The 25,961-nt window shown below is 40.7% G+C and overlaps 1 protein-coding gene across 2 annotated transcripts; it reads left to right on the top strand.

Annotated features, from left to right (window-relative positions):
* The first annotated feature begins 130 nt into the window (after positions 1-130).
* On the top strand, positions 131-24,698 carry sfpq (splicing factor proline/glutamine-rich). Of its 2 annotated transcripts, XR_004555374.1 has the most exons (12): positions 131-1,002; positions 1,698-1,886; positions 2,000-2,301; positions 2,412-2,507; positions 6,755-6,951; positions 7,057-7,141; positions 7,317-7,428; positions 7,530-7,566; positions 9,458-9,549; positions 23,811-23,859; positions 24,312-24,392; positions 24,575-24,698. XR_004555374.1 is itself a non-coding variant. In XM_034124847.1 (10 exons), exons 1-10 carry the CDS (start codon positions 265-267, stop codon positions 12,995-12,997), a joined length of 1,959 nt encoding a protein of 652 aa, XP_033980738.1. In that variant the 5' UTR covers positions 131-264; the 3' UTR covers positions 12,998-14,481. The 2 variants fall into 2 exon arrangements, 1 of the variants encoding a protein (XP_033980738.1); XM_034124847.1 differs by lacking the exons at positions 23,811-23,859; positions 24,312-24,392; positions 24,575-24,698 and adding an exon at positions 12,887-14,481.
* Positions 24,699-25,961: the final 1,263 nt, after the last annotated feature.

The following is a 25,961-nucleotide window of genomic DNA, read 5'->3' as shown; positions in this document are numbered from 1 at the left end:
TTTAGCAAAGAGTCAAATGAACTGATGCTTCATAAGACCCTGAACACTCCCGGTCCCTCCTTCTTTTTGGAAGCGGACCAATCAGCGGCTCGTGGGGGTGGGGGGTCGCTCTGCTGAAGAAGAAAGACTCCTCCCGACACACACAGTCGTCAATCGCCATTTTGAGGTGCTCGACCTGCAAACATCGGCCGAACACCGTTGTTACGCAGCACAGTTGAATCCATTTTTGCATTTTAATCATAGTTTTCGCTAAAATAAGGATCAATGTCTCGATTCAACAATAATCGTGGCGGCTTCGCGATGAATCATTTCCAGCAACGCAGAGGAGGCGGTGGGCCAGGCGGCCCTATGAGGGGTGGGATAATGGGAAACCCACATTTCAGGAACCATCCTTTCCAGAACCAAAATCAGAACCAAAATCGGAGGGGAGCCAATAATAACTTAAACAGACCTCCCAACCAGGGGCAAAATACCCCACAGAAGCCGCCACTTAACCAGTCGCTGCCAATTATTCCTCCACCAACTCCTGGCCCAGCTCTCACTATGAAGGGGCCGATGCAGCAGATTCAGAAACCGGCACAACAGCCCAACGCAACACCAGAAAAGCAACCGGAGCCGAAACCGGCAACCCCTGCACCGCAACCGAAGATTCAGTCACCTCCTCCGAAACCCAACATCACTTCCCCTCCTCCGAACCAGGCGAACAAGAACCAGAACCAGGAGCTGAAGTCACCGGTAGTAAACACTAATGGACAGAAGCCGCCTCCGAACCCGATCCCAAAGCCGGGGCCTGTACAAGGCCCAAAACCCCCCCAACAAAGTCAGAGGTCTGGCCCAAACCAAGGCAATAACGGCCAGCGAGCAGGCCCTCATCAAGGCCAGAGGACAGGCCCCTTTCAGGGCCAGCGGACAGGACCCCCGGCAATGAGGCCCAAACAGGACCAAGTCGTAAGAATGTGCGGAAACAACGACGGCGCCGAGACCGACGGCAGCCATGATACGGTCAGTGTTATTTTTAATAAATGTTTTACTGTGAGTCACGTCGAGTCTTTGTTCGCTAACGTTAGCTTATTCAGTTGTCAATGCGCTCGATAAGTAATACAGTGCAGCCCGAGCGGGCGGGGGTTTCTCTCCTATCTTAACTATTTCCAGTATTCAGTCGTCTGTGTCTGTTCTTCGTTTTTGTAAACAAGAACACTCTGCCGAATAGTTATTTCTAATGAAAATAATTAATTATCTATTTTAAAAGGAATGTAAAATGATAACTGTACACGCGGTGATTCAAATCATGCGCACCCTATTGCATTCGCTTTAGCTCTCCGCCATCTTGTCTACAACACTTGGGCCTACATTCACAAATCTCTAAATGTGTTGCTTGTGCTGAAACACAAACGCACCTCTGTTTATTTAACAGCAATTACAATTTCCTTTGTGCCACATGTCCAGTACACTAGGTTATAGAAAATTGACGTCAGAAAGTCAATCATGTTTTTCCGTCGAGCAACAATGGCGAATGGGGGATGGGCTGCTCGCCTGGGGATACACCCATGAATACAAATTACGTGACTGGGCAAGCAAAAGCAGTCATGTCCGAGCACAATATAACCTTTGTTTATTGGAATTTTAACTATAAACTATTTCAGGGTGTAGTATTGTAGATGGACAACTAAATATGTGTATTGTTGTATCGTCGACAGTCGTTCAAGGCGACCCTCTCCATGCTGCTGAAGCCTGGCGAGAAGACGTACACGCAGCGGTGTCGCCTGTTCATTGGAAATCTCCCCAACGACATCTCAGAGGAAGATTTCAAGAAGCTGTTCGCAAAATATGGTGAGCCCAGCGAGGTCTTCATCAACAAAAGCAAAGGCTTTGGATTCATCAGACTGGTAAGACATTATATTCTTATTTGTTTCAGAAATAGTCAATGAAAGGGCAGGTGATTGTGGAGAAAAGCTGATTCAAAGTTCCTAATACTAATCTTACATTTTGTTTCTTGTAGGAGTCCCGTGCACTCGCAGAGATAGCAAAAGCAGAGTTGGATGACAAGCCGATGAGAAGCAGACCTCTGCGTGTTCGATTTGCCACACACTCTGCCGCTTTGTCTGTGAAGAACCTGTCACCATTTGTTTCAAACGAGCTCCTTGAGGAAGCCTTCTCACAGTTTGGAATGGTTGAGCGATCCATTGTCATCGTGGATGATCGCGGACGCCCCACAGGCAAGGGAATTGTTGAGTTTGCCTCCAAACCTGCCGCTAGAAAGGCATTGGATCGTTGCAACGAGGGTGTCTTCCTTCTCACCACGTAAGCATTTTTTATGTTTAATAAAAAAAAAAACATTGTGTGCTTTTATTATGCACCTCACTAAGTTAATGAAACATTACTAATTTCACTTTATTGTTTCACCCATTTAGGTCCCCACGGCCTGTTGTTGTGGAGCCTCTGGAGCAGTATGACGATGAAGATGGTCTTCCAGAAAAACTAGCACAGAAAAACCCCAGATATCAAGCGTAAGCAAGGTTCAGTTCGTCACAAACATCTGCCTTTGTATATAAGTGATTGCTAAGTAAGGTTGATGCGATTTTGAGTTGAATAACGCTTAATTAAAGAGCCTGTGACACGAGTTTCCCCCATCATCCAAACCCATCAATTTTAGTAAATATTGTCCCCTTGAAACTGTTACTGAACTGATTTGGGATATTTGTACTTTGATAACCATTAATCTCCCCTTCAATGTTGACCATATTCTGGATCTTCTCGGGGGTTCTTCAAATCCCGCCAAATTATGTGTGACGTAATTGCGGGCCAAGAGCTCCAGCTGCACCGTTCCGGATCCCAGCATCTGCATGCAAAGGCACGATGGCGCACACAGCAGCAAGTTCAGACAGCGATGACAGTTTAATTTTGAACGTGTCTGAGAGCTCATATGAGGCTGAAGGATCGGAAAGTGATAGTCATGACATCGTAGACGATATTGGCTATATGCCCTACAGATTCGAACCATATGCCTCTGAATCGGATGAAACTAACTCCGAGTCGGACAGTGGAGACGACAACCTGCCCGACGAGAGATACCTCTCGATCTACAACGCATGAACATTTTTTTTATTTAGCCTTTATTTATACAGGTGTAAAATCTCATTGAGACACAAGGTCACATTTTCAAGAGAGACCTGTCAGTGGTAACACTACCACACAAAGTTACAGACCGATAGGACACTAAAGACAGAGGCAACACTAAAATACAACAATGTGGAATGGTTTGTAAACTATTTATTTACGGAGTTTGACTAAATAACGATTCTGTTTGCAAATAATGGCAGTGGACACTAATCAGTTTATGTTTTATCTGTTAGAAGTTTAGGAATTAGGTGCGTCAATATGGGCGATAATACGGTCATGTAGCCAGTGGCGGACTGGGACTAAAAATCAGCCCGGGACTCTCGACCGGCCCACTTCGGTACCGCTAGTAAATTGTCAACGGGGGGAGTGGGGGGTGTGCTAGTGACTTATCCGACCGGCCCACTTCGGTACCGGCCCATCGGGATTCGTCCCGGTGGCCAGTCCTCCACTGCACCCAGCCCAGCCCACGTAAACTGTCAACGGGGGGAGCCTCGCTGCGGGGAAACAGTGGACCTAGTGTCCCGATCGGAGTGGGAATAATCATAAATCATAATCCGTGCATTTTATCCATTCATTTCCCCAACATTGTGGTAAAAAAAACACGTTTAATCCACGTTGGTGTACTAAAACTACAAAAAGCATCGGTTTGTTTTTTCATCAGGAAATGCAGACCGGCTCAAACAAACGATTTTTAATCATCATCCTCACGATCATTTAATGTATCATATGTTCGCCGAATTGACATGAAAGCACTAATAAATGTAGTTTAATCCACTTGAGTTTACAACTACAAAAATAATCGGTTTGTTTTTATATCACATCCGACGGGAGGAAATTCAGCAGCTCTCACTACCGATTTTTAATCCTAATTTAATCATCATCTTCACCACGATCATTTATGTTTATGTTCGCCGAATTGACATGAAAAGCACTAACAAATATGAATATACTGTAGTCAACTTCATTAAAACGTTATTAACGTGCCTAAACTCAGTAATTCACCATTTATACGCATGACAACACACTTTGGCCGTGACTTCCGGCTTCCCCCAAAACTTCAAAATGAGTCGAAGGAATTTCCCCGCGATGTTCGAAATTATTGATATTTATCGGAACGGTATCGCACCTTCTTTTTTAAACTGACGGTTCGAGATTACTAGCCCAATATTTCATTGCACAACAGTTGTTGGGAGGCTGTCACAGGCTCTTTAAGGCGCCGTTTACACGAGGAGAAAACTGCTTGTATCTGCATAGTTTCGCGTGCGTATAGCCCTATTATTTACACGAGGCCGATAGAAACTGACCCCACAAACAATAACGGGTCCCAAGGTGGATAGATTTGCAAACGAAACGCTCTGGGGGGGTCAACCGAGTCCGTGTAATCACCTCGATACGAATATTTCCTGAAAAAATAACGATAGCCCCGCCTCTCCCCACCTCTCCTGCTCACTGCTGTAGCAACTATCAAAAATAGCTGTGTTAATTAAACGCACAAGGGGTTCTTGAATGAAATAATATTATAAAAGGCAAACCAGAATAGTTAACGCCCAATATACTCCTTAAACAAAATAAACAGAGTCAGATTTCATGCATTGATCCATTATATTGACAAAGGAGGATCTCACCCGGTGTTTGTAGAGAATATCTCTCTCTTTCTGAGCCGTCCTCTCCACGGAGACGTGCTTCTTAGTCAGGATGCAATATCCACAGATTCGGTTTGTTTCAGTTTCGGGGCTTAAACAGAAGGGTAGCCATGGCAACATTGCAGCGGGGCTGCTCGGTTGCTCTTCTTCGCGGCTTTTGGTGTATTTTGGCGGAAGTTACAGCGCCACTTACAGTCCCAGCATATGTACTACAGCGTTTCCAGCGGCCTCGTTTGAACAGACGCGTTAAATGAAACAAATGCATGTGAACGGAAGACTTTTTTGAATACGCATACTGTGCATAAACGCAAACGGTCCCGTGTGAGCGGGGCCTAATGGCACGTTTCCACTACAGCCCGCAGCCCGGTTTAAGAGGGCTGTGACGTCAGCGGCCCGTCTTTGGTTGCGTTTCCACTTGGCCTAGTACCGGCCGGCGGGTCCTAATTCAGTTTTTCTGGCCTCATAAAATCGTGGGGCCAGGGCAGAGACAACGAGGCTGAGTATGCTAAACTAGAGAGAGCGTCGCTGGCAAGGGGGCAACAACTACAACAAGATGGACATATTTGACCGTGATTTAATTGTAATACACGTTTCAAAATGATGCCGAAGTAACAACATACTGATACCGGTTAGTAAAAACCATGAATTAATGCTTTGTCAAGTCTGCAGACAGACGGCAGGCGAAAAACCTTTTAAAATGCGTGTTTTCTAAATGGAGATTGGCTAAGCTAACGCAGTATATGCCCCGACCGTCCACACTCACAACAACGGCCTATACAGACATAAATAAAGCAGCGACTGTATTCGCCATGACACAGGCAGTCTGTGGTTTGTACTTGTTTAACTTTTGTCTAGTTTCTGAACATATATGAGGAGCTGTGAGCTCTGAGTGCTAACAGCTAACGGCTGTGTTGTTTTTCTGGGGTCCTCTGAAAATCACGTCACGGCTCCGCCTACACTGCGTTACTATAGATACTGCCCCAGTTCCTAAACTGTAATGGAAATGCGCCATAAAGTGAGCCAGTCCTAACGAGGCCCAGCCATACCGAGCGAGGCCGTGTAGTGGAAACGCGGCATTAGTCTCTGCAAGCATCTCTATGCTTATTTGTATGCTAAGTCATTGTTTTGTGAGCAGCAGATGGTGTGATGGGGGTGGGGCTGTGGTTAAGGTATTGCAGCTCTTAAAAGTCAATGTTCTGTGTAGAGGCAGATGGTAAACTGACTGAAGGGGGGAAATAGCATTTTTCTGGCAACATTAGGCGCGTTCACACCGGAGTACTTTTACCCCGTACTTTTCCCGTTTAGTTCCGTTAGTACCCCTGATGTTGCGTTTACACCAAAAAGAGTACTTAGTGCCCTCATTTTCAGTGCCTGCTAGAGAGGTGGTACCAAAAAGGTACCAATTTCTATTGGCTGGGCGAATTGCAAACCATGCCCCGTAAAACTCCCAAAAAGTTTTGTGAAGCTGCCATTTTATTATCCTCGCATTAGCATTAGCCTGGGAGTCCCAACAGCTTCTACTGAAGCCAGTCCCCAACTCCGGGCACTTCGGGTGGCAGTATACGCCGTGAAGTTGTTTGCGGCCTGCCAGTAAACCCAAAGCAGAAGAAGACTAAGTGACGTCAGCGGCTCATTTGCGTAATCTTCCCTCAGGGAAAAGTACTCCGGTGTGAACGCGATTGGTACTTAGTGCCCTGGGGTAATAAGTGCCGGGGGCACCAAGTACGGCAAAGTACTTGGTGTGAAAGCGGCTATTGCTCACTGTAGGACAATGGCTGCAAATGAAAAGTTGATATCACGATGCGGTCCAGTTTTAAATCGAGTGTTACTGTTGGACTGTATTGAGCAATCTTTGTTACAATGGAGCATATATCAAGTTCTTAAATTACTCTGCTTTAGTAATTCCAACTGGAAGGGTATACACAGTTTTATGTTGCGTATACAATCATGTTAACCTAACAATTTGTACATTGTGTTGATTATTTCTATAGAGAGCGTGAGGAACCTCCTCGTTTTGCTCGTCCTGGTACTTTCGAATACGAGTACTCCAAGCGCTGGAAGTCCCTGGATGACATGGAGAAGCAGCAGAGGCAGCAGGTGGAGAAGAACATGCGCGAGGCCCGTGACAAGCTGGAGAGCGAGATGGAGGACGCCTTCCACGAGCACCAGGCCAGCATGCTCAGACAGGGCAAGTGTAGTTGTATTTTTACCAGATGAGACAAGATGGATGTCCCACTTGAGATGTTCAATACTTGAAGTGCCACAATTAAATGTGTTGATCTCACATTACCAGATCTGCTGAGGCGACAGGAGGAACTGAGGCGCATGGAGGAGGTGCACAGTCAGGAGATGCAGAAGAGGAAGGAGATGCAGATCAGGTATTTATTTAATAGAATTCGGTTTGCTTATTTAAGGAAGGGGTTTTTAGCCACTAGGGCAACTTAATAAACACAAAATAACTTTCATAATTTTTTCATGTCGATTTTTCGATGCAGATTTGCTTATATTAATAAACTAAAATCACACTATAACATTTTTTGTTTGTTGATACAGACAAGAAGAAGAGCGTCGGCGGCGGGAAGAAGAGATGATTCGCAAGAGGGACATGGAAGAACAGATGCGTCGCCAGCGTGAGGAGAACTTCAGGATGGGCAACTTCATGGATGTAAGTTAAACTGGTAAAATGTAAAACTGATACATTCCGCAATGAAGCAAAATATCTCATCAATAGTTGTCTGGTTTAATATATATATTTTTTTTTTACAGAGGGACAGGGAAATGAGAATGAATCCTGGCATGAATGGTAAGTTACTTTTCAATAATTTAATTGTTGTCACTTATTCAAAGAGAAAAATACTTGGAAGAGCCGGTATGACCTTCACCCCTGTAGGAGGTCCACCTTCAGAAGTCAGCCTGCCTGATTCTTGAGCCTTTTTGGTCATTTGAGACTATCCAGAGCCCCCTTGTGTTAACCAGTTAAACGCAACATCTTGCAAGAAACAGTGTCTGAGGGCTTCTTAACATTTAAACAAACTATGTTAAATAGTTTGTTAAATGTCATACCCACTTAACCTGTTAAGCCCCAAAGACCCCGCCGGCGGGGTCTTAACAGGTTTTTTTCACGACACGGTGGGTGTTTCTCAATCGCGAGTACGCTTGCTTGGTAGCACATGTCTGCCGAGCATCTTGCTTCAGAAGCGAGGCAAGAATACTTCCTGGCATTTGGAAAACAAAGAGTGGAACAGGCTAGCAAGTGTGCAGGTGTGCGTCATATGAGAGGCCCCGCCTTACATTTTCCGCCACAGATTTGGGGAAATTGGTCCGTGCGCAAAGCATTGTGGGGATTTTAAGACCGCGGAGTCTACACATGTGCAGCCTCGAAATTTCTCCTAACGAAGTACGCCGGGCTCGGTAGATTTCCAAGTATGCTGGAGATTGGAACAGTACTTCGGCGGCACTCGATGACGTAGTATGCTTGAAATAGTGGCTCTGCAGCAGCTCTACTCGCGATTGAGAAACACCCTGCGTCTCAGGGCTTCTTAATATTTAAAAAAACTATGAATGTGTCATACCCTCCTAACGGGAAAAACTCAGCTAACTGATGATACGAACCATTTTTACCGAAACAAAACACAAGTCTCACAAGAAGGGTCTAAATGAGCCCTGAGTGAAAACATGCTAATGCACTTAGCACAAAACTAGGTATAAATCAATCGATATACTTATCGGATCTGCACAAACAAGCTTAGCTAACATGCTGAGATTCCACAGATTATAGAAATATATAAGTATCATCACTGAGCGATCAGAACTCGCGACAGGGGAAGCAAATAAAGACAACACACGACGTAGCTTTAGGTAGCAAAACACGGAGATATGCTGACCTTTAGCTGTTATTCTGATCAAGTTGTGTTCAATGGCATTAAAACGAGAAAAACACGGCTGAAAGTTAATCCATAGGTTAATCCAATGTGTCTGTGTCCCTTTGAAAAAATTATTGATAATCCATAATTCCATTTTTATGTAAAAATCGGAGAATTAATATTAGCTGCTAATGGTAGCCACCAGAGTGTATCGCAGCTTCCGGTTTTGGCTACACGTCACTCTCACTCCTTATTTGGTAACGTGTATGTGGAACTTCCCCTCGATTCCATTGTTTATCATCAAAATCGACCAAGGGGGGCCAGAGATAGGTCAAATCCACCCAAATGACCTCAGAAGTGTTTTGCTAAACCTCTCTAAAAAGGTCAAATTTCACTTGTTTTGCATCAATCTTGATACAGGGTACTTATTATGTTATAGTTTGGATTCCTAAAGCTTTTAGTCTACTATCCCATCATTCAAGGGTGGTTTCCACTAAAAGTAATGTTGTTTTTTTGGACGGACACAATAATTTACATTTTTTTACTATGTTCAATCTGAATTTACTTTAAAATAAAAAAAAATCTATATTGATTCTGACTCTTTTTAGAAGTGTAGTTATGTTAATTTGTTCTGGGAATGTCATTTTCGAGCCCGAGACCTGGAAAACAGGCTTGGGGCATAACTGGTTAAACGATACATCTGCCATAGTAGTATAACTTGCCTAAGTCTGCTTAATCACCTTTTCCATCAAAATGCTACATGGGGACCGTGTCTCAACACATTTATAAGGATGTGCAGAGTTTGTATTTGACTCGTGTTGTTTCTTATAGATATGCCATTTGGTGGAGCCAACCAGAAGTTCCCAATGGGCTTTGAGGGACAGAAGGGACCAGCTGCAGGAGGCCTGATGGCCAACGAAATGGTAATGTATCCCTCTTTTTAGACGAGTTGTCGGTCATGTCGTTGTTGTGTACGCCTCCTTTTTTTTGTTGGAGGGACTCCCAGCTGATCTTTCTACATCAAGGCCAGCTGGCCAAGCACGATGGGAAGTTATGAATGACATGTGCTCCCAGCTGTTTTCGGGTGGCTTGCTGGTTGTTGTATTGACAGATGTGTTGCCTGCCTGATTTTTTTTCAATGGTAAGCCAAGCCCCCTCAGTTACCTCCAACTGGCTCTTACTGCTTTTCAGCTAGGAAACCCGTCAACCTGCACTAAATCATAAGAAATTGCATTATGATGTGCTGTTTGACAGCGAAAAGCAGAACTCAATGGAACTGCTCTCTCTTATCACAACATTTGTGTAGTGGACTGCTTTTGCAAGCCCTGTCTCATGTGAGCTGGACAGGCACCTTTTCACCAGAGGCAGTATGTCGTCTAACTGAGATTTTTTCCCTTAACCTTTGCCAATAGGCCGATTATGTGAAGAAAAAAAAACTTTTTTCATACCGAGCTATCCTTTCATGCATTGTCTGTAATAAGAGGAAGTTATGTTGTATATCAACAGGCTACATGTATTTGAACTAGGGTTGGGGTGTTGTTCATCTTCTCGACAAGCAACCTTTACTTTTCTCATAAACATTTTAAGTGATTGAGCATTTCAAATGCTTTTAGTGCAGGCTGACGGTATAAGGTATTGAACCCGGAACACAGTATTGTAAATGGATTTACAGCAGGATTAATTGATGGGGGCAGGCAAGACCTTGTGAACATTTGTGTTGAGAAGGGGTATTTTTGAATACTGACAAAGATCTTGATCTATGTTTCTGGCAGAATTGTAGTACCAATAGGCGCTTTCACACCGCAGTACTTTTCCCACAAAGGTTCATCAGAACTTAGTTCATGAGAACTAACTAAGTATAGATCGCGTTCACACCGGAGTAAGTCCCTGGGGGAGGATTAGGCAAATGAAGCCGCTGACGTCACTTAGTCTTCTTCTGCTTTGGGTTTACTGGCAGGCCGCAAACAACTTCACGGCGTATACTGCCACCCGGAGTCCCCGGCCGGAAGTCCCCGGAGTTGGGGACTGGCTTCAGTAGAAGCTGCTGGGACTCCCAGCAGCTTCTACTGAAGCCTTCAGAGTAAATCGCCAGAACGCCGACACCTCCTCATCTCCACCGCTCCCATGTCTTTTTTTGTGTTGCCATACGTTAGTCTCTCTGCGTTTGTGCACTGGGCTAATGCTAATGCGAGGATAATAAAATTGCGGCTTCACAAAACCTTTTTGGAGTTTTACGGGGCGTGGTTTGCAATCCGTCCAGCCAATCAGAAATAGGAACCTTTTTCTCCCACGAAAGTCCCTGCTCTCTCTAGCAGGGATGGACATTTTAGTTCTTGCAACATTTCGGAACTAAAGTGGGAAAAGTACTGCGGTGTGAACGCGCCTAATGTTAGGTTGGTTTCTGGATAACACCTAGGTATGGATATTGTTTGGATTATATCACAGCGGATTCTGTTAACGATACTTTTTTCAGTTAGTTTCTTAATCAATACTCTTACTGGTTCTTTTCATTACTAAATTATACCTTTTTTTCATAAACTAAATCATTGAGAAGAGGATTAGATTTAATCCATATTTTAATATCTATATAGCTATGGATCAAATTTAAATGTTTTTGTACCGCAAACTCTGGAAACAAATTAAAAAAACATAAACGAGACGGCCTACAGGGAGGAGAACTGCGGATACATTTACAAATTCTTTCGATTTGTGACTCAAGCTAACAGACATCACACAAATAGCTTGTTTGTAACAATTTTCCATTAGCAAATCTAGCACGTTGTGTTTATGTAAAGCGCAGGGGCTTAAAGACTGTAGTCAGAGCAGATCTATATCTATATTTTTTTTACATCTATGATGATTGAAAGTGTGTATTGCTTAACTTTTGGCTTTGTACTCTCAAATAGGACTTAGTGAGACAAACTCAGGCATTACACAACAAAGAGAGAAAATGATGATGTGATAGATTACACCAGAACGTTTTAAAATGCCAATAAAATAACTGCTTAAGTTAGAGTTTATTGATACTACTACTTGCCTTGTGGAGCATTTAATAACAGTTTTCGCTGCCCATCCCGAATTACAATTGACTTGTATACAACCATTTTCTGTTCAACAAACATTATTTGAAAATAGTTTTTCCCATTTTGATAAATCAAATGTTGTGTTCTCATGCTAATAAGAGCATCCGATAGTTATCAATTCTTGCTTTACCTTTAAAGCATGATTTTCCTTGGTGGTTTTAGAAAAGGTTTCTTATGAATTGAAAATGTTGTTGAAGTTTGGAAATGCACCATTCTCACAATCCATGAAATGTTCACTATGACACTATTTAATAATTATGTCTTAATGTAAAGCTCCGTATAACATGACGTCTGATCAGTGTTATTTCCACTAGAGTACATACTCGTAATCCACTTTATTACTACATCGTTGTGTATGTTCTGTTTTTACCACATTCCAATGTAGCCTTGTGTTGAAAAAATAGCCCCCTGTGTTGGAGTTTTTAGCTTTTGAGACTTTTAGTCTTTTCACACTATTAAGGTTTCACAGAGTATGCCAGCATTGGCATATCATGTGCATATTGTTTTCCTGTTGGAGAAATGTCTTGTGCAATGTTTCATTTTACAGTGGCAATATTCTACACATGCATTCCTGATGTAGTCCTTGTACTTCACAGTCTGGTCTCGTCTGGGACCATAAGTCATTAATGATTTTTTTTTTAAATTGCAGTGCCATAAGAGGTGCTGTAATAGCAGGACATATGTAATTTCTGCTCATCAAACCACATATAATTTAAGAAAACGACTTACGCCCGCAACAAAAAACAAACTATAACATTTATTTTATTGAAAGGCCTCCAAGGCGTTTTCTGTTGCTACATTAAGTTACCTTAAAAGCCAATTGTGGGCAGCATTCACAAAATGCTAGACCTACGGAGTAGTAAGACTATGCTTAAGGCTGGTCTTGGCATGCACTGGAGAGACCGTACTAGGTAGGCACTGACTAACGAAAGCATTACCCTCTCTTCCTTTTCTGTATGTAACCTGTGGCACCTGTGGACCTTCATATTGGAACGAACCGTTTCTTCGGATGTGTCTCCTGCTGGTTGTGTTGTAAATCTCACAATATAAAACAAATCACCTTTACTACCGTACCATTTATACACTTCCATATGGACATGAACTTTGTGCCTGCGCACTAAACAATTACTTAACACCCTCTCTCCAATCTGCCCACCTGGCAAATTAAACCCAACAGCGCAACGAGCGCTTTGCCCAGGGCGGTCCTAGGGGAATGGGTCCTGGTACCCCCGGGTTCGGCAGGGTCCGTGAGGAGTTTGATGGTCCTGCTAAGAAACCCCGTTTTTAAATGCTGCTATTTGAAGCTTCCAGCAGCAACATTTGTATAGATTCTCCACCACAAACTTGTTGAGTCGCATTTCTTGTATTTAAGTTTAAATTGTTGCTACATTTTAGCCTGACAATTTACTCATTTTATGACAAAGTCAATATTTTCCTTTTTTTATTTTGTATTGTCAGTAGTATGGAAAGATGGAACACCCTCGTGTGATCATTAGCTCTTTCTGACACATGTATACTTTTCTTTTCTAGATGTATTATGCTCTGTGAGTCGCCGTGAAGTGATAACTGTAACACTTTTCTCTACCTTCTATGGCTGTGTTTTGTGCCATACATTTGGAGTCAAAGCATGTATTATAATAAAGAGACATTGGTTCTGTCCGGCAAAACGTTAACATTTATTCCTAAAAGTTGAAACTATAAACTTATATGTTCAAAAGCAACAATTTACTAACAAATAGTTGTTTGTAATTGACGTGGCTATTTCTGCCACGATAGGTCTTAAAGGGTCTATGTGTTATCTCTGCCGAAGTCCTGAACCTCAATCGCTCAGCGACGCGTGGCTCCTCCTGATGCATATGCTGCAAATTTCCCTGCAGTCTTTTGCTTGTTTTTTTATTCCCATTAAACTCAAAGAACTAGCTGACACTTACAATTTGCATTCCTGATATGAGTGTTTATTAGACTTTTATCAAATAATTATACTAATCTAGCAGTGACATGTCTTATTGGTAAAGGGCTTGGACATTTGGCATCTGCAAGTCTAGACTGCATCAATGTCTTCGAACTGTATAGGAGACACAATATTATGAATCCATTTAAATATACCTCTTTTAATTGTTTCTCCATATACACTGCTTAGTGGCAATGGAGGTCTCCGCTCTCTGTTTAGCATGTTCCATTCACTGTTATTCAGTAACTCTTCTTTTAAAGTCATGTTTTCGGAAAGCAGAAATACTACACATAGATCCTTTAAGAAAGACTTGTTTGGTGGTTGTGGGTAGCCAAGTGGACACTCGTCTTCTTATAAATACAAATGCTTATATCAGATACTGAGTGACTTACAGGAAACGTTAGTGCATCTTTGGTGCAATTTTTTTAAGCTATTGACTACGTTTACATGCAGTCGAATACAATATTTAAAAATGTAAGGATCACCATGCTCTCCTCTTTAGTTGCAAACATTTGATCAAAGTGACTGTTGGCCTCTTCTTGGTAGTAAATGGGTTGTTTTTGAGAGCTCATTACAATTGAACAAAACAATCCACCAAGTTGTGCATTATGCTTTTAAATACCCCCAGTCTGTGTTGGTAATTTTCTTAGTCAGCGGTGAGACCAATATAATGATGCACTTCTACTACTGCATTGTACAGCTCAACAATCTTTGGTTTCCATTAGAAAAACTTGCATAATTTGTTGGTACTCTTCAGGTGAGATTTCAAGCAAGCTAAACTTGCAAATTAATATGGGAGCTCAAACGCTGCAGACCAATGAGAAAAAAAGAAAAAAAAGCCAAGCTACTGTCAATAGCGACCCCTATTTTATTTGTATTGACTCGACCAAGATCACAGAGAATGACCGCCCACAATATAACATACCTGCATCTAAACGTAGTCCTAACCAGTTCAGTCAAATAATTATTTTTGGGTACAGTTATCAACATCTTCTATGTTTAAGAAAGTTGAACTAATTTGTATGTTGATACCATAGATACAATATTTGTTGACATAAGTACATGTTATCAGTCTGAAAGAGCTCAGTAATTAGTAAGACAATATAAAAGTAAAAAAAGGCTTCCCCCTAATTAACATAAAACAATGTGACTGACTCTTTTAAATGCTTGCTTTTAAATATATTTCCAATATGATTCAAATATTTTTGATTTGAATAGTTACATGAAATTAGTATAACACGAGTCAGCAAGACAGCCCGTGTTGTAAAATCTTGCACTTGTTGAAACTTGTGCAAAAGTAGAAGGTTGCAAAGCATGTATTGTCCTGTAAGAAGACGAGAATGTTTTCCCTAAGCAAGGTCGACTGCATTGATGTGGTTTGAACTGCAGTTGAATACCGGGCCAATGTTGGCTTCATCTTCTACTTTAGGTTTCTAACAAGAGATGGTGATATTTCACATTCTCCAATTTGGGAATTCCCTTTTTACATCTTGTCACTTCGCAAAAGGTCACAATTCTTTCATTTTTTTTATTTCCTCAATTCTATTCAATGTGTTTATTCCTACTGCTTCATATCATTAATTGGGTGACATTATCAGGAGCCCATTTACAGCACCGTTTTGCATTAAAGGAGACAACGCGTGTTAGGCTGTAGTTGCATCAATGTCATCTGTTTCAATATTGTAGGATGCAGGATGTTTAAAAAAAATAAAATACAATCTTATTTATACTGCCTTATAGCTGCCTTGTGCCCAGTATGAGGAACCTATTTGAACTAGAGGGCCCTTCTAGAGCACGGACCTCCGCCAAGGCTCAGCCGCTTCAAAATGTAATGGTTTCTTCATTGGCCCATGCAACACCCTTCCACCAAATGTAATGAAAATTTGGCCAGTAGTTTTTTCCATAATCCTACAAAGAGACCAGACCGAATCCTTGGCGACAGTAACAATGAGGTCTATAACATTTTAAAAAGAGCCTGCTTTTAAAATTAAACATCAAATTATTAACATTAACATTTTCTATCATCATTGCTATAGTCTTCCTGCAACTGATATTCAAATTATAACTGTAATGCCCAATCTGGACCCTCCCCATGAACCATGTCAGTACCTGCTCTGAAGTACATTGACATCACGCTGGCATCAAATGGACACTGGCTTGCCTTTGCAAACATTTCTCAGAGTTGTGTGATAGAAGGAGATGGGCTTTAAAAGTGAGTGTAAGTATTTTTGTATTAACTACTTCTTTTAGGATTTAACTGCTAAGTATACTTGTTTCATCGTACTGTGTTTTTCTGATGGAAATTGAGCTCAGAAATTAAGCACTTTTTTTTTTTGGCAGTGTCTTGATCAACAGTCTTTGGTACTGTGCTCTTTTTAAACCGTAAACATCCACTGGCTGACTTAAGACAACATTTGGACTTATAATTGGAGGACCACAATTCAGTGGTAGTTCTTTTCATTTGCCTTTTTTATAGCTGCAAAAACATTGAAGTATTTGAGACGCAAGGAAAGTTGAAGGTCCTCATGCAGTGTCAATTTACTCTGCACAATAACCAGCACTATAAGGGCTTTGTGCATTTCACACCCTTTTTTTTTATCGAATTAGTTTTACTTTTTGATTATGCAGAACAATTTCGGGGCAAGTGCATGATTTATCCTTCCCCAAGGCTTTCCTTGTCAACAACAAATAATTTAGTTGTTAGTAAATGCTCAGACCTCTGCAAATGCTTTTCCAAAAGCAAATGTTGTATCCAACCAGTTATTTGGATTTGCCAATGCTGCTGTCATTCTTAATCTAGACATTCTGGCATATCCCTTAACCCTCCGACATTTCCAGCAATACGAATAACCATTTTTGCCAGGTCTGAGTAACCCTCTCTTGGTCCAATAGTAAAAATTAAAGATTTTAAACTGAACCTTTTATTGTTAAACACTTTGACATTGTTTTAAAATGGCCACTTAACTGAGCCTTATCATTTGTAAGTGGTGACATGTCTTAATCCCCTTCCCACACACTTTTCAGAGCTTTATTCCCACAACAGAAAAAAACCTATAATATTTGGATACCCATCATGTCCTTCACATGTTTGCCCTGCAAGAATCCCTAGTTAATCCTTTCCCTTCGAGTGGCATCTGAGAAACCTGAAAAACACACCGGACTACGGATACTTGGTAAAATAATTGGATAACAAGGATTGTTCATCTGTAATGTTACGTGTGTTTGTGTTATGTACATTTTTCTTTAACAGGTTTGACCAGCTTTAAAGATTGTGGACTGTGGAGGAGTTTGTGGCTGTATAGCGTGGAATCAAAAATGCTTTAGGAAAAAAAAGTGACACTGGACCCGTGTACAAATGTACTTAAGTAAGACTCACAATAGAACAATGTAAAAGGGAAGAAAATCAGGATGCTGACATGTTAGCCTTTGAGCGATGATGCTCATCTAGCTTTGTGGCAATTCCTTTGACAACAATGGATACTTGTAGACATAACTACCGTTAAATTTATGACAACCATGACAGAATTGCAACTTTAGAAATACATTATTGATTTTTTCTTTTTTATGTCAGTCAAGATGTAAAAACAGTAATTCTGTCTACAACTTGAGGGTTTTTTTTATTTTTTAAACGGCAGTAATTAAGTATTTATTTTCTCATATATTTGAAGACATACTTCTAACGTTTTCCCAGATTGGTGTTGGTTAAGTTAAATTAGCTGAAGAGAACCATTCCAGAAAAAGTTCAGTCTGGATATAGTTTACAGCAATTGTCTTTGAAGATTAATGCTGAGTTTTCTCTTTTTTGTTTGTTTACAGTCTAAAACTAATAAAAAATGCAACATTAAACTGTTGTAAGCTTTTAAGGGGATTCTAAATTAAATGTTTAGTTGCTTGTTTTTTTATTTAATTTCTTATTATAATTTGTCAAGCTTACATTTAGATTTTTTTGGGGAATTAATTACAAACTAAGTCCATTAATTTGGAAACTTTAGCACAGCAACAAAGGATTCAGTTTTGTAGTCTTTGGTAAATATACAGTCCGGTGTGTGACTCAATGGACAGATGTTTAACCAGATTTTCTGGGTTAACTTGACCTCTGGAATCCATTTGTCACATTGAATGGAAAAACTTTGGGGGGGGGGTTGGCGGTGCACAAGTGAGTTGGTAAGACAATTAGTAAGTATCACAAGCATAGTAAGTAAAGAAACATGAAGTTAAGAAAGGACTTTGCTAGTTGAACAGAGACGTTCTGCTCTTAAAAGCATCTGAACATCCTGCAACATAGTACAAGTGCTCATTGAAGTGACCCAGGTATACCTTTTAAATCTTTTGATGTTATGTCTGTGTGTTGGTGTTGTGTACAAATTGTTTTTCTTTGACAGGTTTGACCATCTTTAAACGTGTTGGACTGTGAGAAGGAACTTTCCAAAAAGAGACCAATCTGTAGCTTCTTCGCTTTTGATAATGAAACCTTAAGGACCAAATAGAACTTGTTTTTGAAAGACTTAGATCAATGTGTAATCATGAAAGGTTGCGCTTTGCTCGAAGCTTGTGAAGTTTGAAGATGGAGATTTTAACTTTTTACCATCCTTTTCGCACTAAAACCCTAAACTGCCCAGGTTGCAGTATATTTCCCCATAATGTGTTGATGTAGCTGAAAAGAAAAAACATTGACATTTTTTGAGAATAGTTATTGTCAATATCTGTCTATAAAGGCATTAAGTTGTTTTTACAGACTACACAGTGACTTGATTTCAGGTGTTTTGGACAGGGTTTTCTCTCATGGCCAACACATTCTGACTTTATTATTTATGTCAAGATCTTGGCAATATTCATCAAGTGATGTTCTTCAAGATTTGTTAAGTGTCGCCAAGCAACGAACTAATAAGAACCCTTGTTGGAGTTTAAAACTGGAATGTGTGTTTTTACCAACGCACTTATTAGCCTTTGCTAGTTGAGTAAAATGGTAACCAGAGTTCAGAGTTAACCTTTATTTAACACTAGAACCGCCAGGGGTCGCTGTATACCTAAAACTGCCAACGGGTAAAATGTACCCGCTATTAGAATGCATTGATTTTCAAGGTACAATGTTCTTTTATTTATCATACTAGAACACAGGGTTAACAGTGAGTTTTGATCGCACAGTGATGAAACTTATACCAATATAATCTGTGGACTCTCAGCTTTCATATGATATCTGAGTTATACGAGTTTGTGCAGATAGCATGAGGTATAAAATATCGCTAAAAGTGTCTATAACTATCTATAACCATCTATCTAGCTCTCTATATCTATAAGGAACCGCAGTAAACAACAGGCGTTGCTATAGCAACACGTCATGTTTATGAGCAAGATCAATAGCGCGAAAATCACTGCATTTTCTACAAGGTAAATATTACCCGCTGGCGCTGAAGGGTATAAATGGCAATTTTTTTGGGCCACTTTTTTCACTCCAACTGACCATTGACCATTTTTAACAACAGAGGGTGCTACATAACACACTTTCAGGAAAAGTCACAGACTGGGAGACATGAATATTTTATTGAAAAAAAGTTACATACAATCAAGAAACAGCTGCGGGTAAAATTGACCCGTTGGCGGTTCTAGTTAAGGTTGTTGCCAACCACATTGATCCAGGTACACAAAGTATATTAGAATTTCAGAACAGGGACTAAGTGCCACCCATTTAGATGGCATTGTGGTAGTTCAATCAACGCTATGGCACGATATTGTCGAGATTGATACAATGTGGACCACACTTAGGAGAATACACAGGAACTATATTGGATGTTGAGATCTGGATGTGCCTTATTATCAACATATTTTGACTGCAACATGGAAGCAAAGCTTCGACAGAGAATTTCTTTGTCAACTGACTTAAGTAACTATAGTAAAGAAGTTAACATGGACATCCCATAATGCAACACATTTTCGCATAGCTTGACACTGAAATTCCTGAAGAGAAGGTATCAGTTTGTTTAAAGGACTCATGCCTTTCCATCCCATTATCACCCATATTCTAATTTTTTGGAAATCCCCTGACTGCTGTTGGAAAAAACTGCACTAGTATACCTGACTGACCTCCCATTTACCAACCGACCTGAGGCAGGAAGTCCCGTACACCTAACGGTTGAAGAGAGGATGGCGTGTTGTGTGTGTGTGTGTTTCGTGTCTTTGGTAAAGTGAGTGGTGTGTAGCTGCTGTCAGCCAGCTTGTCAGAGACAGGCTGCCCCAGTCCACAGTAGAGGCTCTTCTCTGCAGTTGGGTTACATTGACGATGGGTAGTTCTGCAGAAGTCAGTGGACAGTAAAGCCTGGACTTGTTTGCACTGCAGCCAGAGGTATGCTTACACAGATCAGCTGAACAAGTAAGGTAAGTGTTCCATCCATGTTTATAATACCAGATGCAAAGTTCTCCCATAACTTAACTCTTCTCTCCGTCCTCTTACACCACGTTGCTGTTCGCAGTGACGCTCACAGGGCTTCTGGCATCACACTTGTAAAGAATGGCATCACAGTGCAGATTTCAGTTTTTCAACCTTTTTGTGTGTGGATGTGGTAACTCATTGTAGACCGTGCAGTGTGTATGGTTGTAGTACTTTGGCTTTTCTGTATGTATGCATGAACGGTACTATGTATGGACTGCTGAGTCGATGGTTCAACACTACAGTTTCTAAAAAAAGGTGTGCTGCTGTCAGTTTGTGAGAACATTGCTTGAATACTTCAAACAAGGTGAAAAGTATTAGAAGGCTTAATCTTTTCCAAATAAGTCGGCCTATGCTGATTTCTTAGGTCATTTTTGCAGAATGTTTTCTGCCATATTAAAAACCATTTAGCTTAAAGGGGACCGATCATGCAAAATGCACTTTTGTACGTCTTTTATACATGAATATGTGTCCCCGGTGTGTCAGGGAACTCGCCAAGTGTCAGAAAACACAACCCTCTCTTTTCCTCCATACCCAAATCTCTAAAAACGGGGCTGCAACGGAGCTTATTATTATTTGAATTTTTCTGACATCAGAAAAGGGGTGCTCCGCCTATATGGGCAACTCTCCACCTATCAGGGGAATGAGAGACCGCTCGAAAGCGCTGGAGACGCTGTAGTACATATGCCAGGCCTGTAATGGCGCGTTTCCACTACACGGCCTCGCTCGGTATGGCTAGGCCTCGTTAGGACTGGCTCACTTTATGGCGCATTTCCATTACAGTTTAGGAACTGGGGTAGTATCTATAGTAACGCAGTGTAGGCGGAGCCGTGACGTCATCTTCAATGAGAACCCCAGAAAAACAACACAGCCGTTAGCTGTTAGCACTCAGAGCTCACAGCTCCTCATATATGTTCAGAAACTAGACAAAAGTTAAACAAGTACAAACCACAGACTGCCTGTGTCATGGCGAATACAGTCGCGGCTTTATTTATGTCTGTATAGGCCGTTGTTGTGAGTGTGGACGGTCGGAGCATATACTGCGTTAGCTTAGCCAATCTCCATTTAGAAAACACGCATTTTAAAAGGTTTTTCGCCTGCCGTCTGTCTGCAGACTTGACAAAGCATTAATTCATGGTTTTTACTAACCGGTATCAGTATGTTGTTACTTCGGCATCATTTTGAAACGTGTATTACAATTAAATCACGGTCAAATATGTCCATCTTGTTGTAGTTGTAGCCCCCTTGCCAGCGATGCTCTCTCTAGTTTAGCATACTCAGCCCGACTCAGCCTCGTTGTCTCTGGCCCTAGACCCACGATTTTATGAGGCCAGAAAAACTGTGAATTAGGACCCGCCGGCCGGTACTAGGCCAAGTGGAAACACAACCAAAGACGGGCTGCTGACGTCACAGCCCTCTTAAACCGTGCTCCGCGCTGTAGTGGAAACGCGCCATAAGTGGCGCTGTCGTCTGCCACAAAAGCAGCGAAGAAGACTTCTCACAGAATCAGGGCTGGAAAAGAGCAAATAGAGTGAAATGAGGCATGGCTAAAATGCATGATCTGTTTGGTATTTTGGAAAAAAAACTTCAGACATGTTTTATATAGGTGTGGCCCTACAATATATGTTTCAAATATAGCATGATAGGTCCACTTTAAGTAACAGGCAGGTTGTGTGCAACAATGACCAGAAATGAGTCAAACTCAAATGGCATTCATTTAAAGGCTTTCTGGGTAGCTTTGTCTTTGTGCTACACATCTTCTTTCTTTTTTTTTTTACATCTCACAATCGTAGTGCCGAGTGGACAGTTTGCAGGCTACTTTGTTTCACATGAATTTACCTTTAGTCCTATTGTGATTCGCAGAACCCGGGTCGATAATAAAAACTAGTTTTTAATGATTTACATTTGACCAGAGCATCTGTTGTCACCACTCCTGACTCTCTTCAGTGTAAAACTATAAACATTAATACTTTGTGGTACTGGGTTGGGATCTTTGCAGCTTTGAAGTGAAGCACATACTGCTGGGTTGCTCTGGGTGGGATTGTAATAACATTTAAATCCCTTTGTCATTCTGTTCCTCCAGTCTGATTCTTACACAACAACCTTCGTGACTTACTGTTTGTGGGCGGAGAGTTTTATTTTTATCTTGAGAGAATTGTTTTTCAAATTCTCACTAATTGACTCATTTTCTGATCTCATGTTTATCCTTTTCTCTTGACTTTCCGTACTGGTGACACCAGTGCGTTATTCACAACAGGTCTTAAATATATACAGAAAAATGTATTTCTTAAATATTTTAGATTGTCTTGAACTTGCAGATACACTTGCAAAGTTAAACTTTGCTTGCAAATGCACAGAAATATTGTATGTTAGATACATAAACATTTCCATTTTTTACACATAATACATATGGGTACAAATACTACAAAAAACCTGTAATTAAAATGGTGCTAATGAGATGTCTCTTTTAGAAAAAACCTAACTTATATTAACATTTGCCGCCTACATCATAATTAACTAAATGTAACATTTACTTCCTGTTTACATCCACCAATGCATCATGGGAACAGTAGTTTAAAAAAGTACAGCTTTATTATCCGTTGTTTTGATTATCAAAGGTTTCACTATTTATTTTGGGTTACGCCAATAAACACTTTTGACAGTGTAATGGGGCAATGCCCCTAAAGAAAACTGGTTAAAAAAAAATATATCTACAAACCTTTTTTGACATTGTCTTGAAGGGACGGGAGGATGAACAGGAAGAGATGTAATTCTATTGTGACAATTTGATTTTGCAGTAGTGCTGGACTCTTATTGCTTTCCTTTCTCCCTCAGTATCTCTCACTGATGATATCTCACTTCTTTTTGAATACCATTTACTGCCAGTGTCCGGCCGCTCATCGAGATACACAGTACATGACAACTGTGGCATTTTCCTTTTTGTTGCTTGTACGTAGGAGACAAAATAACTGTTGAGTTATCGCTTCTCCTTGATCAAGAAGGAACCACACTGTTCAGCTAATGCCGTGAATCAAGCCCCTGGAGGCTGCCGAGATGTATCTGTCTGCACTGTGATCCATTTTCTAACCATGTCCTCAGTCCTGATTGGCCAAAATAATCTCCATGTCCTGTCAATGAGTGTGATGCCAGAACAACCCTTACGGCCTCTAATGGCCTCAAAGTCTGCACGACTGACACTGAAAATGTCTTCTCTCTATAAGCCTTGTGGTGTAGCTCCCAGCTCTGTTTGGGGTTTTTGCAGTAACACCCCGGATGTGTCAATATGAAGTTCAGCTTCCCATGGCTTTGTAACAGAGTTTCCCAAGGTTTGCAACAGACCTGAACGTTGTCATGATTTTGTCTCGACTGCAGTTTCTAAACAAAAGTATCTACTTCAGGATGCTGAGATGCCTTTCTTAAATCTGTTGTTTACTTGTATCACTCTCTCATACAACATATTTGAACTTTTTCTCACATTCACATTTAAACTCTAAATGCATGTTTTCATTATAACATCATTACTTGTATTTACAATTAAAACATTGAGTCACTGCACATACAAAAACATGCAAAACACTTATAGATGCTCAGGCTGTCTTGTATTTATATTTTTATTCTCAAATGTGGCAACCTCAAACTGTGTATGAAACAAGCATTTAAAAAATGATGTTGTAAACCTGCTGAGCAGTTCACTACTCGGCTCTCATTGTTTGTTTCTCGTCACAGGAGCCTCGAGCAGCGGAAGGAGGCTGAGAATCCACGCTGTTAAACAAAGGTGAGATCTACAGTGGTTAGTACTCTGCAATTTGTTGGGTTTGTGACAAACATGTTCAGTGCATTGCCTCGTACGCATAATACAGCAAGTCTGCCCCTGTTGAAAACCAGGAAAATCAAATTTTCTGCCCACCCTTCTCCAAATGTATGTCATGCATACGGTGGTGCAGGAATGAGTCCTTAAGCCCGGAAAAGAGTTAGTATTTTACCATTTCCGGGTCCCTTGTCTCAAAGTCAATGTTTTTTTGCCTGAAATAAGGTCTGTGGTCAACACAAGCTTAAGAGAGTTTCACATTAAAAAACGTAAAATACATCCGTAAATACACACACTGAACCAACTAAAGCTCCAGTGAGGCTGTGCAGGGCATTTAAAAAATACCACAAATTGTTGTGTTATGTGTAATAGTTAATTAACAGTTGGTCTTGTCTTTTGTGTCTTCCTGTTTTTTTTAGGTGAAATGAAGACTTATGTGTCAAATGCCAGAGCTGCAGGAGAGCTAATGCACTGTGTGCGGACGCCAGGATGGCTTCCATGTAAGTTTGCAGCTTACCATTCAGACATTTATTATTTAATATCTTGTTACTTAAGTATTCAAGAAAATAAATCCAGAATAATAATGAAAAAGATGTGATGCATTTAAAATCGCAGTTTACCTGTTGAAACATGGTTTCAGTTTTTTTTTTTTTTTTAATCTCTTTCTGCTTCTCCCTGTCAGAGCTGCGGGTGGAGCGATGCAGCACCAGGAAGCATCCAGCAGGAGGCCAAGCAGCCCGCAGTCCAGAGGATGGATGCACTGTTTGTTTTAAAAAATAAAGTGTTAATAAATTATATTAACCTGACATTAGTGGTTTGTTATTTTTTTACAAGGCATATGATCACCATATTGTTGGAGTTATGAGTCCATTTAAACCTGTTGCTATATTGACAAATTAGTAGGAGTTTGGATAAGAACCATACTACATTCATAACAAAATTACATATATTCAGTCAACATTAAGTTGCAGCATATGAAGCCTTTCAAATAATTGATATATAATCAAAAAGGAATATAAAAAATAGCTTGATAGTCTTATCGATGCATCTTTACGACTGATTAAAAAAAAATGATGCTGTATTTACACCGTAGACTTTCTAATCAATACACTTTTTTTTTTGTGCAAATATATAAGCATGCATGTTAAAGTACTAAACAAAAAAAACATACAATGAACAAATGGATACAACAAAACGTTGAAAGGGTTTTGGAAATGTACTTGACATCACATTCACTGATTCACTACATTTTTACCCCATACCAAAGGCTGAGCCGGTTATTAGCTTCCTCTTCAGTTTGCTCGCTGACCTGCCTCAGTGCTCCTGCCCTGAACCAGCCAGTCACAATTAAAGATAAAGGTGCAAGGTTTCCACTGCTGGATCACTTGTATCCTGAGGGTTTGGCTGTCAACCCTGGAGGAGGTCCAGCCCGGAGAGATGAAGGCGATACGGAGTCTGAAGCTCAGGAGCCCGACCCAGGGAGGCTGGATGTGGGTCAGTTTGGTGTCGGCTCACCTGAGCTGCTCTCTGGTGTTATAACGCTCTGTTTACAGGCTGTTGGCAGCCAGAAACACAGACAGGTGACAAATTAAAGGAAAAACCCGGAAACTTAAGATGACACTATCCAATGAGTGTGCTAAAGTGGTAATGTGCGGGAAATGCACAATTTCTCAGTAAACAAGAAAGCTAACCGCTTATTTTACCTGATTGTATATTTATGGCAACCCATTTCAGTGAATAAAAGAAATAAGATGAGCAATGAGATCATAAGATGGGGGGAAAAAATCCCAATAGTATATTATATATATATATATATATATATATATATATAGTCACTCAATATTTAGACCTTCCAGGCCGCCATATCATATTTTAGAGACAGTCATTCATATTGTGATATGACATTCTATTTCGAGATCTATTAACAGTACATTTTTTCATCACATTGGCAGTAACTAACTTGTTTCCACATAATATATTAATATTTCCTAATAATTTAGTAGGAAGTTACCTGGAAAGAGCAGTCAAAAGCTAATTTAGGTTAATGAATGACAGTGTTCAGTTATTGA

The sequence above is a fragment of the Trematomus bernacchii genome, unplaced genomic scaffold, assembly GCF_902827165.1.
Source record: "Trematomus bernacchii unplaced genomic scaffold, fTreBer1.1, whole genome shotgun sequence".
NCBI classification, from domain to species: Eukaryota; Metazoa; Chordata; class Actinopteri; order Perciformes; family Nototheniidae; genus Trematomus; species Trematomus bernacchii.
The sequence above is the reverse complement of the archived record's forward strand: the minus strand, read 5'-3'. Positions and strand labels throughout refer to the sequence as shown.